Source organism: Mucor mucedo, assembly GCF_025094135.1.
Source record: "Mucor mucedo strain NRRL 3635 chromosome Unknown EV154scaffold_162, whole genome shotgun sequence".
NCBI lineage: Eukaryota > Fungi > Mucoromycota > Mucoromycetes > Mucorales > Mucoraceae > Mucor > Mucor mucedo.
Window position 1 is genome coordinate 19584 of NW_026252446.1, and position 14748 is coordinate 34331.

General features: G+C 38.1%; 8 protein-coding genes across 8 annotated transcripts; 3 read left to right on the plus strand and 5 right to left on the minus strand.

The window, feature by feature from the left end:
• Nucleotides 1-2: 2 nt before the first annotated feature.
• EV154DRAFT_569734 (putative serine esterase-domain-containing protein) lies at nucleotides 3-1599 on the minus strand (the record flags this gene model as incomplete). The annotated part of the gene is made up of 7 exons (XM_051606156.1): nucleotides 3-496; nucleotides 563-618; nucleotides 681-822; nucleotides 887-1061; nucleotides 1124-1270; nucleotides 1347-1421; nucleotides 1486-1599. The coding sequence occupies 7 exons, from the start codon at nucleotides 1597-1599 to the stop codon at nucleotides 3-5; spliced, it is 1203 nt and encodes a 400-aa protein (XP_051451978.1).
• A 57-nt stretch (nucleotides 1600-1656) lies between these two features.
• EV154DRAFT_527221 (uncharacterized protein) lies at nucleotides 1657-4037 on the minus strand. The gene is made up of 6 exons (XM_051603461.1): nucleotides 3706-4037; nucleotides 3207-3629; nucleotides 2938-3120; nucleotides 2564-2874; nucleotides 1889-2484; nucleotides 1657-1832 (listed from the first exon to the last, which is right to left on the minus strand). Exons 1-6 carry the CDS (start codon nucleotides 3991-3993, stop codon nucleotides 1765-1767), a joined length of 1869 nt encoding a protein of 622 aa, XP_051451979.1. The 5' UTR covers nucleotides 3994-4037; the 3' UTR covers nucleotides 1657-1764.
• Nucleotides 4038-4295: 258 nt separating this feature from the next.
• On the plus strand, nucleotides 4296-6568 carry EV154DRAFT_556013 (uncharacterized protein; the record flags this gene model as incomplete). The annotated part of the gene is made up of 6 exons (XM_051605324.1): nucleotides 4296-4325; nucleotides 4770-4916; nucleotides 5200-5399; nucleotides 5461-5518; nucleotides 6099-6211; nucleotides 6429-6568. 6 exons carry the CDS (start codon nucleotides 4296-4298, stop codon nucleotides 6511-6513), a joined length of 633 nt encoding a protein of 210 aa, XP_051451980.1. The 3' UTR covers nucleotides 6514-6568.
• A 532-nt stretch (nucleotides 6569-7100) lies between these two features.
• EV154DRAFT_606968 (glycosyl transferase family group 2-domain-containing protein) lies at nucleotides 7101-8789 on the minus strand (the record flags this gene model as incomplete). Its single annotated transcript, XM_051607577.1, has 2 exons — nucleotides 7101-8346; nucleotides 8413-8789. The coding sequence occupies 2 exons, from the start codon at nucleotides 8787-8789 to the stop codon at nucleotides 7101-7103; spliced, it is 1623 nt and encodes a 540-aa protein (XP_051451981.1).
• A 164-nt stretch (nucleotides 8790-8953) lies between these two features.
• Nucleotides 8954-9587, minus strand: EV154DRAFT_430354 (HotDog domain-containing protein; the record flags this gene model as incomplete). The annotated part of the gene is made up of 2 exons (XM_051596535.1): nucleotides 8954-9349; nucleotides 9429-9587. 2 exons carry the CDS (start codon nucleotides 9585-9587, stop codon nucleotides 8954-8956), a joined length of 555 nt encoding a protein of 184 aa, XP_051451982.1.
• Nucleotides 9588-9783: 196 nt separating this feature from the next.
• On the minus strand, nucleotides 9784-10488 carry EV154DRAFT_430364 (uncharacterized protein; the record flags this gene model as incomplete). The annotated part of the gene is made up of 1 exon (XM_051596536.1): nucleotides 9784-10488. One exon carries the CDS (start codon nucleotides 10486-10488, stop codon nucleotides 9784-9786), a length of 705 nt encoding a protein of 234 aa, XP_051451983.1.
• Nucleotides 10489-11702: 1214 nt separating this feature from the next.
• Nucleotides 11703-13219, plus strand: EV154DRAFT_556016 (uncharacterized protein). The gene is made up of 6 exons (XM_051605325.1): nucleotides 11703-11871; nucleotides 12002-12099; nucleotides 12195-12573; nucleotides 12641-12796; nucleotides 12890-12976; nucleotides 13040-13219. The coding sequence occupies exons 1-6, from the start codon at nucleotides 11788-11790 to the stop codon at nucleotides 13196-13198; spliced, it is 963 nt and encodes a 320-aa protein (XP_051451984.1). The 5' UTR covers nucleotides 11703-11787; the 3' UTR covers nucleotides 13199-13219.
• A 147-nt stretch (nucleotides 13220-13366) lies between these two features.
• Nucleotides 13367-14650, plus strand: EV154DRAFT_527237 (uncharacterized protein). Its single transcript, XM_051603462.1, has 4 exons — nucleotides 13367-13529; nucleotides 13606-14157; nucleotides 14233-14327; nucleotides 14394-14650. Exons 1-4 carry the CDS (start codon nucleotides 13406-13408, stop codon nucleotides 14565-14567), a joined length of 945 nt encoding a protein of 314 aa, XP_051451985.1. The 5' UTR covers nucleotides 13367-13405; the 3' UTR covers nucleotides 14568-14650.
• Nucleotides 14651-14748: the final 98 nt, after the last annotated feature.

Consider the following 14748-nt stretch of genomic DNA (forward strand, 5'->3'; position numbering starts at 1 on the left):
TTTTAAGAAAGTTGTGTGGTATCAATAAAATGTTGGATGGTGGCCTCACCAGCATCGACGGTAAACCGTTTTTCTCGACAGACGATACTTCCATGCGCATTAAAGGCACGGATATACACATAGACTTTTTCCCAGTCAAGTAAATTGAGGTTTTTGTGGATGGAGAGGGTGGTTGGATCCAGCGGTAAAGGTTTGGCCTTTTCGGCTAGACATTTCCCTGGTGAATGACAGAGGATGGATTTTTGATCCGAATACGAGTTGGAGTGCTTGAGAGGCGGGGATGAATCGCCAGGTAGGTTCACAGCGTCTAATGCGCCTGCCAATAAATCGCCGTCCATCAGACGATCATCCTGATTGAGTGTGGTATGTTCGCTATCGACAGAGGGCATCATGTCCCCACCGGATTGCAGTAACCCCGAGACTCTGTAGCGTGAGATCAGACCTTGGATGCCGATGGCTGAAAAGGCGAGGATGAAAAAAAAGGGAGAAATGATGGCTAGAAAGAGGTAAAGGAGGCATTTCAAAAGGCGTGGTTTGAGCGGTTGCTTTTCTTTGGGTGTACCGGGAGCTTTTATATCGTAAGCTGTGATGACAGATGAATATTTTTTATCCAGCGTTCTAGTTATGTACATCAAGGTTAGAAATAAAAAATGGGAGGAATAACAATAGCGTTACTGTACATGTCTAGTTTGCCTTTGCTTTCATAAAAGTAATCCATGATCTCCATGCCTGCAGTCCAATAGGGTACGGTCCGATCATTGGCGACATTTGCATAGGAACGTTTCACTTTGAATTTGGCCAGTGTTTTAAAGTACACTTGATCTATTACCAGGGGGGAAAAATAGTCAGCGAATAGGAAGGGAGAAAGGGAAGGGGTTGTTGTTACCTGGATCCGATAACACTTCCAAGATGGGCTTGTTTTTCTCAAACTTGTCTATGAGTTGTAACTGTTCGCCAGATCTGGAAACCATTCGACCACTAACGAAATTGAAAAAGGAGGAAAAGAGGGAATGGGAAGGTCCCTTGACGCCTAAATGTGGAGTGGCAAAGGAAACGTAGTACTATAACTTGTTATTTTAGAAATGGTTGTATAAAAGAAGAGAGAGAGAGAGAGAGTACTTACGTCGGGTTGGATGGCACCAAAGAAACCTCTTTGAGCTAAGAGGCCAATGGTGTATCTTGTAATTAACCCGCCAAGGGAATACCCAATGATACTAAATCGGGTTACTTGTGTCCCGTTTTTACCTAGTCGTACCACAGTGGATTCAATCTAATTATTACGACATTTACTATGAGACATATAAAAAGGAGAAAGGCTTGCATTCTTTCTTTTTTTTTTTTTTTACCTCTTGGGCTAATCTTCGGCCGCAGATATCAATGCCGTCATAGGAATACTTTGCTTCATTCACACCTGCATTTAACTAGCAAGTGGGCAACATTGAGTTTTTTTGTCATGTTCGAGATCTAAAAGAAGAAAGAACTTACAATGTAAATGCTGTCTCCGTATTTGGCTTGAAGTTTTTGTTCAATGTACAGCATGTGTTTTTTGACACCCCATAAACCATGGGACAACACCACGAGTGACACTTCTTTTGACATTTTTTTTTAAAAAAATTATGATAACAGAGAGAGAGAGAGAGAGAGAAATAATGATAATGAAATTTAAAAAAAAAAATATTTTTATATTTATTTTCGGTTGGAGGCAAATACATTCACCCGCACCATAAATGGTAAGAAAACGAAGCGCATTTTATGTGTAACACTCTAATCCACTTTAATGCTTGCGAATATCTTTCTTAAAAAGTAAAGACACGAAAGATAGCCAATTGAACCTAAAATAGAGCAATTAGATAAAACAAAATCCCATTCTACTTTTTCTGTACTTTACCGGTCATGATGGCTAATAAAACACTAATGATGGAAGAATACCCAAAATAAAGCACGGTACTTGTAAACGTATTGATGTTCAATTTCGTAAAATAGTACAAGAACGAATACGCATACACATAGAATCCCGTAGCCGCCGCTGTTAAAAACGCACGCCACGACCAATGATAGTCCTCGCTACACATATGGAAATAACACATCAACACCGTGACTTGGGCACATGTAATAATCAGCACACCAAACACCAAGAACAAGAACCCGATACCGTAGTAAATGCGATGGAACCAGATTGAGTTCATGATAAAGTAGAGTTCGATAAAGATTGCACCAAAGGGCAAGATACCACCCATAAAAATGGACGGCAACATGCGCAGGTACGTGGGTTGGTCGGGGATTTGTCGAGGGATTTGGTTGGTACGGACAGGTTGCTCAATACGTGGTTTACGTAAGCCAACGTACGATCCCGCAATACTGAGCGGGAAGGAAATCACCAGCCAAAGTCCTGCAATGGCCATCATCGTTCCAAAGGGGACAGCTCCTGAGGAGTTGGAGTAAATCAAAAAGAAGTTTAACCCTAATAACCCACCCAGCAACGTTCTTTTTTTTTTACATACTAAATCAGTTTCTGTTTTTTTTTTTTTTTTTTTTGTATCCTCATCCATTAATAGTAACTTACCCAGGAAGGAGTGTAGCGGTGAGGATCATGTTCATCTTCCACATTTCACCACCATTCATCTTGTAGAGACGGGCAGAGGTGTACCCAGAAGTACAACTAAAGATCATGAAGAACAAGATCATCATGGTACCCAAGGATCCACGATTACTAGGGGATAAGAAACCAAAAACGGCAAAGACGAGAATGACACCTGTCATGACGACCAATTGTACACCACTACCTGTTAAAACAGCCAATGTCATGGGTTTATTGGGAGGTCGGAATACATCGCCATGTACGAGCTTCCAGCCATAATCTTCCTGCACATCCTCCTACAAACGTACATCAGTCAACTCTATTGCCCTCACACTCATTCCATGTGTTTAAAAACTTACCTGGGCGTCGACGGCGTTGTAGCGGGAAATGTCTTTATGAAGAGCACGTAACAAGATCATGGCAACCATACCTGTCAAGAACAAGACAATGATGATGGAGTTGATCAGGGAGAACCAATGAATGGAAGGATCCAAGACGTAGAGGTAACCATCCCAACGTGTGGCCCACACAGTTTCTGAAGGCTAAATTGTAAAATAATGGAAAAAGAAAAAATTGTGAGTTGAGGACAGAAAGAGGGGGATGCTTATTTGGGATTTGAATAGATTACGATCCAGTTGACAGAATAGGTGTAAACGACGGTAGATTTTCCATCTTCTTTAAGATGAAAGGGTTCTGCTTTATCAGTACACATGTTTTCGCTGGTTGTATCGGTGGCTCTACTAAAAGGTTTGACCACAACGCCTACCACGCGATTGAGGTTACGGTTGGTGACATGGTAATGAATGGTGATACCGTAATGGTTGTTTAAATAGGGCACATCCTCATAGGTTGTGCCTAATTTGAAACCAATATTGTAATATTTCTCTCCTGTATGTTCATCCAAGTCTTCGGTAGCGGCGGGCAAACCATCCACAGCCCAGTTCATAGCATAACCGTCCGTCACGACTTTATTGATGAATTTGGCGTCGTCTGCGGGGATAGGTTCTGTCTCGCAAAGTAACTGACAGGCCGTGTCTTTTTGCATTTTCAACTATGTAACTCTGTTAGTTGCCTATACAGGTAAAGAGGGGGGTGGGGGAATGAACCCACTGAAAAAAAATACTTACCTCGAAGGGCGAGTTGAAGATACGGTCACCAAAGATGATGGAGCCGAGACTTTCGGCCTGTTCTTGCATGCCCTTAGGAGGCTTGCAAAAATGTAGTTTTTCATTGTAGTAATCGTACGAGATGACTGATTTGACTTGTTGTGAGCTAGAAGGCGAAAGCGTGTTTACGTTTAGCGTGACGAGTTCTCCCTTTTCGTAATCATGGGGGGAGACGCCCGGCAAGTAGAAGGCCGAGCAAAACAAGGGGAAAGCGGTGAGCGCTATTGCCACTTGTTTCAGTGATTTCATTCTTATAGATTGCGACTATTTAAAACAAAAAGAGAGAAAAGGAGGCTAAGGTTAAGGCTCCTTTTTTATTTTACCAGAAAAAAAAAAATGAATGATCGAAACTCCGTTTTAAAATAAAAGGGGGATCACCGTAAGCGCAGAAGATGAGAAAATGGAGGAAATGGTTTTAGAACTGGAGGAAATGATTATTACTAAAATCAAAAACATATATAAAAAAGTATGGGTTTGAGCAAAATGCATGCTTTATACACTTATTCCAAGAAAACAGTAGGCCACCGTACCAAAAAACAGTACACTTCAAAATGTTTGCTTTGAGGTTCCGCCAAGAACTGGTAATTTACGCCTTCTTCAAATTATAAACATGAGCAGTTCCACTAAAAGTGTAAAAATACTACATTTTTTAGAAGGCAAGTATTTTTTTTTACAACTAACTAGACACGTGCTATTAACAGGTTTTATTTGTATAGTTTTAAGTCACTTCTTCTTAACAAATGAAACGGCTGAAGGTTTTTTTTTTTTTTTTTTGCAAATGTTTCCATCTTAAGCAAAGGCTCAAACATTTATGGATGATTAAATAAGCAATTAAATCATTCTGACATAATCTCTTATTTATCATTTTTACAAATGAAACTCGTTCACACACACTTTTTTTTTCCGTTTTTCTTTTTCTTTTACCATACTTCACTCTTTTTTTTTTTTTTCAAACAAAGATGCATTCCCATTCTTGCAATATCGCGGCTACGGCTAGTCTTTGCTATAGGTGGGCGACCTCCTAGGCAGAGTTCTTGGGATTTCGACTCTCAGTTGATGGAGAGACTGTAAATGGCAGTGTTTACACTGTAAATGGCAGTGAATACACTGTGAATGGCAGTGAATACACTGTGAATGGCAGTGATTACACTGTGAATGGCAGTGATTACACTGTGAATGGCAGTGATTACACTGTGAATGACAGTGATTACACCGTGAATGGATGTAATCGTATTGTCTTCCTCGTCCTGGCCGGAATTTGTGTAAGTGGTATAAAAAAAATACGTTTAGAAAAAAAAAATACGCGGATATCTTGACATCTCCAGCGTACATATAATATATATATGTGTGTATACTAAAAACTAACAAAATAAGTGACTTCAATAATAGAACATCAGCCATTTGGAGACAAGTGTACACGCTACACTGGCTACATATAAGGCGTTTCATCTATAGAATTACATAGAACGAAACGCCTATATCAAAAAAACCGATATACCGATCTTCTCGGATTTTGTACTTAAAAATTCAACTAGTTTAATGGCCTGGTCTAAAGACAAAGTTCACATGGATGCCAAACAATTGTACTCTTTGTGGAGAAACAGATTCGCTCTAAGTTTAAGATCCGAGAATAAACTCCAGCTCATTTGTGAAAGGTATGAAAATGATGTTGAATTTAAAGACCAAGATAAAATTAACAATATATTCTGTTTGAAGCAAGAACCATTTTGAGAAGGAGCTTTGGGAACGGATAAGAAAAGGAGCACAAAGTTTGGTAAGCGGATCTTAAACGCGTACATGGAAATTGTCTAGAACTCCTTATTTATTTATTTTTTCAAACGTATTTTTTAGAATCACGTCTGATGGTGTCTTTATGTCGATTGACATGCCATATTGTCTAAACTTCATAGTATTCTCAATTTTTGTTTTTAATAAAATCAGCTTCACTGTCAATACAAGCTGCTCCTGGAACGCAGATAGATAACTAATAAGTTTTGACTTGCTTGGGAGGTTTTTACAAGTATTTCTATTTCAAGTAAAGGCTCAAACACTTTGGATGATTAAATAAGCAATTAAATCATTTTGACATAATCTCTTGTTTATCATTTTTATAAATGAAACACGTTCACACACACTTTTCCTTCACCATATTTCTCTTTCTTTTTTAAAGTGAAAAGGTAAGTATATAAGAACTTTTTTTTTTTTTTTTTCAAGAAACACTAAATTGTTCAATCAAAGATGCCTCCGAGCCAGACACGGAAGATTTTATAATGTTTGGTTTTTGAAGTATGATCTTTTTTTTTTTCTAAAGCCAATGCGTAAATAATACTAATATATTTTAGCACTTTAAATAGCTGTTGTTGAAAGTTTCTGTACCAACAGTAACAAAAACAACAACAAGGGAAAAAATCAATGGGCCTGAAAGCGCATCTAGTTCTACCACCAAAACAAGCATCCAGTTCTGGTGGTAACACTAGGACTATAACTAGTTTAATTCTTTCCAGCTATCATGCTTTGTCAGACCACTTTTAACAAGTAGTCTGACTCAAAGACAAACGGAAGCTTAATAATGATGTGTATGTGGAAGATATTCTTTTACAATTATGCACAATCACGAGATTTAGAAAAGTAATAATGTACTACAACCTTTTTTAAATTGTTTACTAACTTAATTTTATTTCTAGTATCTGTCATTCATTTGTGATTAACGTGAAAGATAACCAGTTGAAAGAGAAGTTCAAGGAAATATTGGCATACTGTAATAAGTGAAAGTAACAAACCACTTCCGACAATCCCTGCTGACCCTATCTTCACATTTGCAAATGATTTTCTAGTCTAGTAAGATATTTGGTTTATGGTTTATTAAAGCTTGTAACTTAGTTTATCTTTAGAAATCATATAACGAAATTGACCGCTTAGGAAAAATGTTGTCACCATACACTAAAAAAAAAAAATGTGTATCGACACCGCATGTCTTACTTTGGTGTCTAACATATAGAAGATGACATCCTCGTCAATATTTGGGTCATTTTTGATCAAGCAATCAACTCGTACAACCTACAGGTAATTGAAAATGACGTTCTATAGGTACCCATTTTTTTTAAATATCTAAGAAAAATGGCTGTCCCTAAGAAAATTTGGCTGTCCCCAAGAGACCTGTTCTTTCAGGCATTTTAAATATTGGATTTTTTTATTTTATTTTTTTTTATTATTATTATTATTTCTTTCATATTATAAAACTAAATATTAAATTATCTTTAGATAATCAAAATATAAAAAAAAAAAACGCAATTACATTTTACATACTGAAACAAAAAAAAATTATAATTCTATCTAATGGGTCTAACGATTGTCTGTTAGTCTGCAGCAGTAGCAGCGGATTCGACAATCAACCCACTGTTGTTACGAAACAATTTCTCAGAGGTAATGTATTTCTCTTGACGATCCAATAAACGTTTGACACATGCCAGGGTCGACGGTAAGGTCATAAACAACCAAGCGGCGATGGGTAAATTGATATAGTCAATCAAATGAGACAAGGTACGACTTTTGGACTTGTGTAAGAACTCGCGGTCAATGGTCCGATGTAATTGTTCATAGACGGCTAACGTACCAAACAACGGTAGCGGTAAGCAGAGTGTGACCAATTTAATGGCCTTCCATAGATGTCCATAGAAATCCGAGGTCAAGATAGGGTTTTCTTGGGGTGGCACAAGCGCCATGATGGATGGGAAGGGTGGGAACAACAAAAATTGCATGATGGGGACAGCAGCAAACATCAACCAACCGGATGTGGCAGGTACCATGTGGGCTTCCAAGATAATGAAACATACCTTGAGGCGTTCATAGAAGCTGATGGCGGATGGTGATTTAAAGGCGTTCCTTAAGGTGTAAGCAACATCAGCTACACCATTGTAATGACGTTTGGCCTGTACAAAGCGAGCACTGACATTGGAGAAATAAGACGAGGTTTGGACGTTGGTCAAATTGATGGGGACATAAATGGGAGCGGTACGGACTTGTCCTTGTGTTTTCCAGAAACATTTTAACCACATGTGCATGTCTTCCCCTACCGCATCTGCATCGGTATCCCAATAACCTACTTCATCTGCTAACACCATGGATAAAGAGTAATTAGAGCAAGGGATACACATACCACGACTATTGGACAGGTTGGACATGACCATGGCAGACCAAGTAATATCCGTCACACGCACAGCAGCGGGTACATCAAAGCAATTACGAGAGAAAAAGATGGGTGGAGCACACACTAAATGATATGGATCTTCTGACTTGGCTAAGGCTTCTTCTACTTCACGAATGTAGAGTTCGGGGATAGCTGAATCAGAGTCTGACACGGTGATGATAATTCGATGAGGATCGATGCCTAATTTGACAAGCTGAGAACATCCTTGACGAGCGGCATAAGCTACGTTGGAACCTTTGCCGCGTGACTCACCCGGAATGTCCGATGGATGCGCAGTAATGATGATCTGGTTGAATTTACCGCTATAATACGATTGAAGTCGACGAGCCTTTTCTTCCCATCCATGTTCTGATTCTTCCATAGCCAAAATCAATGCGTAATGCGACTGAGCAAAGCTATAGGTGGAAGGATGAGAGGTCTTTTTTTTTTATAACAACTTTTTTATTATTATTATTTTTTACCTGTGACTGGCGAGACGATCAATGGTGTCTTTCAAGAGATCTTCATGCTCGCAGTAATTGGGTAAGATAAAGGCATGATAATAATGCGGATCTTCATAGTACTGTAATTTTTCTTCGACGTCATCCAAGGTTGTGCTATCATCCTTTTTGTTATTGAGACGACGATTCCATTTACGAATGGTTGCTTTAATTTTACGAGAGGTAAGCCAGAATTTACGGACGTGGTTGATTTGGGTGTAGAGAAAGAGGATAAAGTAGGTGAAGAGGACAATGAGATAGGTTCTTGGAAAAAAAAGGGGACCTAGAGGTAAGATGGCTAAAGAAGCAATAGGCACAAGTGGAGCGACCCACTCGGCCGGTGACCACAGACGGGACATGATTTTTTTTTTTTAATACTTGTGTTTGTTTAAGAGAGAGAGAGAGAGAAAATAAGCAAACAAATGGTAAAAAAAAAAAATATTAGATTGTGGGAGAGCTTTATTAAAAAAATTAAAAAATGGTGCGCGGTGAGAATTATGTCTCGGTGAGATTTACAATAAGATTATTGGGGTGAGTCTTTGGGTTTGGGAGAGACGTATAAAGAAGTGGCTTCGGTAAAGACAGTTTCACCATCGAGGGAATGAATGGATGCAGACACAAAGGCCTTACGATCCTGTAATTGATCTAATTTAGCCTTGAGCATAACCCATTGATCGGACATGATGGGTCGACGGTAATTGACGTTCAAGTTGGCAGTGAAACCAAATTTATTGGGTAAAGCGGGTATAGCGACACAAGCAAGAGCTTCATCGAGAATGGTGGCAGCTAAACCACCATGAATAATGCCGTCATGGCCACAGATATTCTCTCCCAAGTGCATCACACTTGTTAACTCGGTATAGGTCTTGTTGTAAAAGAGGACAGGTTTCACAATAAACATGCCAGGGCCGCTGAGTGCCTACAAGTTAATACTATGTTAGAAAAAAAAAAGTTTGGAAATGGAACAAATGGTTTTTTGAGGGTTGGGGCCTAGTTACCGTAGCGGTGAGGGAGTGTTGCAGTTGACTTTGGGTGGCATGACTATAAGCTCCATATTCAACCATGTCGGGATTAGCACGAAGTGCCTTGACAAGGTCCAAGTTATCTCTCACATTCTCGGCTTGTTGAACGAGATCTTGATCTTGAATGGCAACCATAGTATGAAAAGATCGTTTACTGTTTAAATGAAAGAGGGACCTGAGTGTCAACATTTTTGTCTAAATTTATATCCCCACCCCAAAGCTGTCAAATAAAAAGGAAAACGAAAAAGATTTCTAATACTAAATTAATGAATTTAATAGGCGATTGCGTTTATCCGCTGCTCCCCCATAGGTTGGGCTTTTCCCACTTTTTTTATTGCTTTATCTTTTTATTTGTGGGTGGCCAATATATATACAGCTGGAAACATAAGACAGCGTTTAAGAAACTAGCCAATAGATTGCCTATCAACATGATGTTATCGTCCAATTCGGTAAAGGTAGTGAAGGCACGTGCAGTGGTGCCGATAAAATAATTCAAACAGGCAAAAACGGACAATTGGCCTGTGGAAGCATTATAATAGTTTGTGCGGATCTGTGGTATTTTACTAGCCAGACCGATGGGTATTTGAGCAGCGTAGAGTAAGGCCATGCACCAGCTGGGTACAGACCACAAAAGGAGAAAGAGTGCAGAAAATAAAGCCAGAATAGCTAATGTGTGCTTTGACTGGAGGTGATAATGAGCGATCAGTAGACAGATGATGATATTTTGTAGGGTCATGAAGAGGACTTCACCATAGGTACTGAAGGGATGATATAAACGAGTGTTGTAGATGAGAACAATCTGATAAGCGACGGTCTCTAAAAGAAAGGATGTGATGGATAACCCCTTGGCCGATCTGTGTCGTACAATAGTCACTATTTGGGGTATCTTGACAATAGAACCACCCACCACAATACCCAAACCGAGACATTTCGAGATGGCTAATTTCAAACAAGACACGTCGTTGAATGCCCAGTCTTCAAAGAGACTTACATAGCATGTTTGACCAAAGAGTTGAATGAGCCCTTGACTAAGCATATTATATTCGTCAATATCAGGCTCCGTCACTTGTATTGGTAATGCATGCGATATGAGTGCAAACAATGCCACTATCACCACTCGATGGATCATTAATGGGTGGAGTAAAAAAAAAAAAAAGGGGGACTGGAATTTGTAAAAGCGTCGGGGCCGCACTAATTAAATTCAGACAATTTCTACACTATTTTTTTATTGGACGAGCTCCTTACTTAATTTAGACAATCTCAATGTTAATAACCCCCTCAAACACTCAGCATTTCTATCCTTTGAAAGCAAATCAACGAAATAGACAGCTGAAACGAGATTGCACCCAGGTACTAGATAGTAAAAGTTCGTTTTGATACTCATCACTCCATTTGAAAGTAGCTAGTGATGATTTATCAAATAAATTGTATATTGGTTGATGAAACCTGAATTCCACACTCAAAATGATTACAAGTAATGCGCGGTGACCCAGTGAAAGTTCATACTCAAAAAAGGGATGGTTGTATTACTTCATTTTAGTGTTCTAAACTTGCATTATGTGTGAGACGTTTGATTCAATATTGGATGGGTAATCAAAAGTTATTTACTAACGATCCATTGGAAGGTGTAGAGGAAAGCCAAAAATATATACATATCAAAATTGATTGTATCTGTTACTGAGGGAGAAAAAGAGGACATATATCATGATGATTGGGTTTCAAGTGATAATTGTTACTTTTGCTCAGAAGAGCTTGTAAAAATCCTGTCAGGTTTATAAGTCCATTGAAGGGTATTGTTGTCCATGGCTGTGGGACATCAAAAATCAATAGTTAAAAGGGGCGAATGTATGAGGATGATTATTGATTGATAATCTATCTAACTCACCCTTTGCAATAAATTGTAAAGAAAAAAAAAAGTTTTGTACTTTAAAAGCTCATGCTTCTTGAAGGCCTTTACATCGCATACTCATCTTTTTTGTTATTTCCTAAATATATATTAAAACTGGTCATGAACACTTTGCTTTTATCCTAATCATTTTTAAAGAAAGTTTCCATTGTTAATTATCCAGATGGATGGACTCTAAAATGAAATTACCTGAGCATTTTTTTTTTTTTCCAAGTATACAGCAAGTATATTTTTAGGTGGGTGAGCGGAGTTTGTCCACCACCCGGTGTACCAAAAAAAAAAAAAAAATGTGAGAGAAAAGAGAAAGAGAAAGAGAGAGAGGGCCCACAAAATCTTTTTTTTTTTTTTTTTTTCTTTTTATTCTTTTTTGGAATAAAATAAAAAAATAAAAATAAACGCGCTATTATTAAAATAAAAAAAAAGGAAGGAATGCGTCAACAAGGACGAACAGAATATTTACCTGGTACAACTGTATTTGCAAAACTTAAAGGATATCCCTGGTGGCCAGCAAGGGTATAATTTAGAAAGATGTCCTTTTTTTTTTTTTTTTATATATACGCAGTAGTAAATCTAAGAACTCATCTCTTTTTTTTTTTTCTATAACAACCACCACCACCACCACCACCACCACCACCACCAAAAGATTGAAGCGGACGGAACTGTACCTGCTAAAGTATTAAAACAAAAGTCTAGAACAAAAGGTGCTCTTTACACCGTGTTTTTCTTTGGTTCTAGAGACTAGTAAGTTGTGGGAAAAAAAAAAAAAAAGAAAATTATATATAAAAAAAAGAAAAGAAAAGGGCCCCCCTTTTTGTTAAGCAAAAAAGTGTTTGTAGTGGTTTCTTTGGACCAGATGCTATTCGACCTTTTGATGCCAAGGATGTTGAAAACGATTTAAAGGAAAAGAAGTTTAAAACAAAGGATTTGGAATTGGCTGTTCGTCAAGCATTAAACCCTTCTCTGTTAACACAAGAAGAAGAGGAAGAGGAAAGGGAAGAGGAAGAAGAAGAGGAGGAAGAAGTAAAAGAGGTACGAAAGAAGGTAGCAAAGACGACAAAGAAAGCAACACAGAAAAAAAAGGATACATCACTACCACCACCGCCAACATTAACAACAACAACAACAACAAATGCAACAACAAAGAGACGAAGTCGTAATTTACATCTTGAAGACATGGAAGATGACACTGGTGCACTTGACAATCAGAAAAAGAGAGTAAGTATTGCCTGTGTATTGCACAAAAGAGAGTGTGGCTAACCAACAAAAACAATAAAAAAAAAAGCGCAAGTCCATGTCGATTGAAAAGGAAGATGAAGGCCGTGATTCACCCATGGTGGAAAGCAGTAGTCATAAAGAGGAGTACAAAAAGTCTCCGGAATATAAAAAGGTATACCACATCAGACACAGATTACAGCGTCTGGTATATAACAAGAAAGAGGCAAGTAAGAAGGGTTTTTATATGAGAGAGAGAGAGAGAAGGAGATAGAGAGAAAGATAGAAATTAATCTCTCTCTTTGCTTATTACTATTAGGGTGAGATTCCAAAGGAAGACTATGCCAAAATCCTGCAAGTCGTCAAGGAAATTGAGGAGGCACCCATGACATATAACCTCTTAAAAGTAAGGTTTTCTTTTTTGTATAAAATTAGAGGGACATTTTTTAATCTTTCTTTTGTATGCTAGGATACCAAGATTGGCAAAGTTGTCAAGGCAGCCTGTTTATATCCCTTTGAAGACGATACAACCATTAAGGATCGCTGTCACCAACTAATGAGAAACTGGAAGCAAATCTTTATCACACCCCAAACTGACAACAAGGATACAACAATGATGGAATCATAATAAATAAAATAAAAATAAAAAATATTAAAAACAATAACCCATAAAAAGTTGCACTGTACTACAACTACCTAATTAGAGAGTTTGTTGTTATTTTCACACTCTCTCTCTCTATTTGAAGAGACTGAGAAAGGGAGTTTTTCTCTTTTGTTTATTGTCTTTTCATCCCCTTTTCTTTTTTCTTTTATATATATATATATATACACACACATGAATTATCTGACATTTTTAATTCTTGTGATTGCATCACAGCTCTCAAACGCAGCTCCTGCAGGAGATCTACCTCGATATGAGCCTGGTGTTCTCTACCTGCCTGATAAAGCCATCGCGCTAGGTGAGTTTGATTTTTTTTTTTTTAGACCTGTTTAAATCCTATTTATACTCACACACACACACACACACAAAAAAAGATGACGGGTATGAATTGAGTATTCAAGGAGTGCTGGGTGGAATGGTCTTAATATGCTGTGGATTGATGTTGGGAGTGCACAGTGTCTGGGATCGAACAGCGGCAGGACGAAACGTGCAAAGTTTGACTGGATTTATTACGTTTGGTTTGATTACTTGGGTCATGTTGGCGAATTTTGAGCCAGAGTCAACCTATGGTCAAAACCGCTTAACGATATACTTTATTGTACCATTTATGGTTGGCTTAGTTTCGGTGTGTTTCATGGCGGTCACGATTCAGTTATATCTGATGTTGATTGGTGGACTAGGTGCATTGGCCTTTGGCTTATGGATATTGGCTTGGAAGGATAACTTATCCATCACGTCTACCTATGGTAGAACCATTCTCTTGGTTGTGTTGGTGGTGGCATTCATGTTATTCTCGCTGTATTCGTGCTTCTGGGTCAAGTTGGGTGCTGCTTTGGCTGGTCCATACATGTTCTTTATGGGTTTGGATATTTATTTTCATACTGGCTTTCTTTACTGCTTTACTACCGTTCTTGACCCGAATCATCGTAAAGATTTTATTTTTGTGATGATGCTCAAAGAAGTACAGTTTTTTTTAACTTTTTTTTTTTTCTCTTTTTTAGCTCATACATATGAAGTTCATCGTGGAGTGTACATTATGCAGTCATGCATCATCATTGCTTATATCGTGGCCTATGTCATTCAGAACTTTGGCAGCGTGAGTTCTTTCTATTCGATGACTACATTTAAGAAAAAAAAAAAAACTAAATCTATTTTATCATAGCATCATATCTATAGACAGCATAGCTTTGTCATGACTACTTCTAAACTGCCTGATTATCAATACAAGTCCAATATTCGACCAAGATATTTCACTAATTTTGCCACGTTCATGCCTCCTTTTTTCCATCGAGGTACAGCGCCTATTCCTCCCGCTCCTGTTACCACCGTCATTTAAAAAAAAAAAAGAGAGAGAGAGTGAAAGAGAGAAAAAAAAAATTTTTTTTTTTTCCATTTTTTCCTTTTATATATATAATCCACCCTCTTTTCGCTTAAAGCTTTTTCCCCTCCGCACATGCTGTATCCAATAAAAATTCAAGATCTGTTTCTCTTTTTCCTTTTTTTTTTGCATAGGTGCA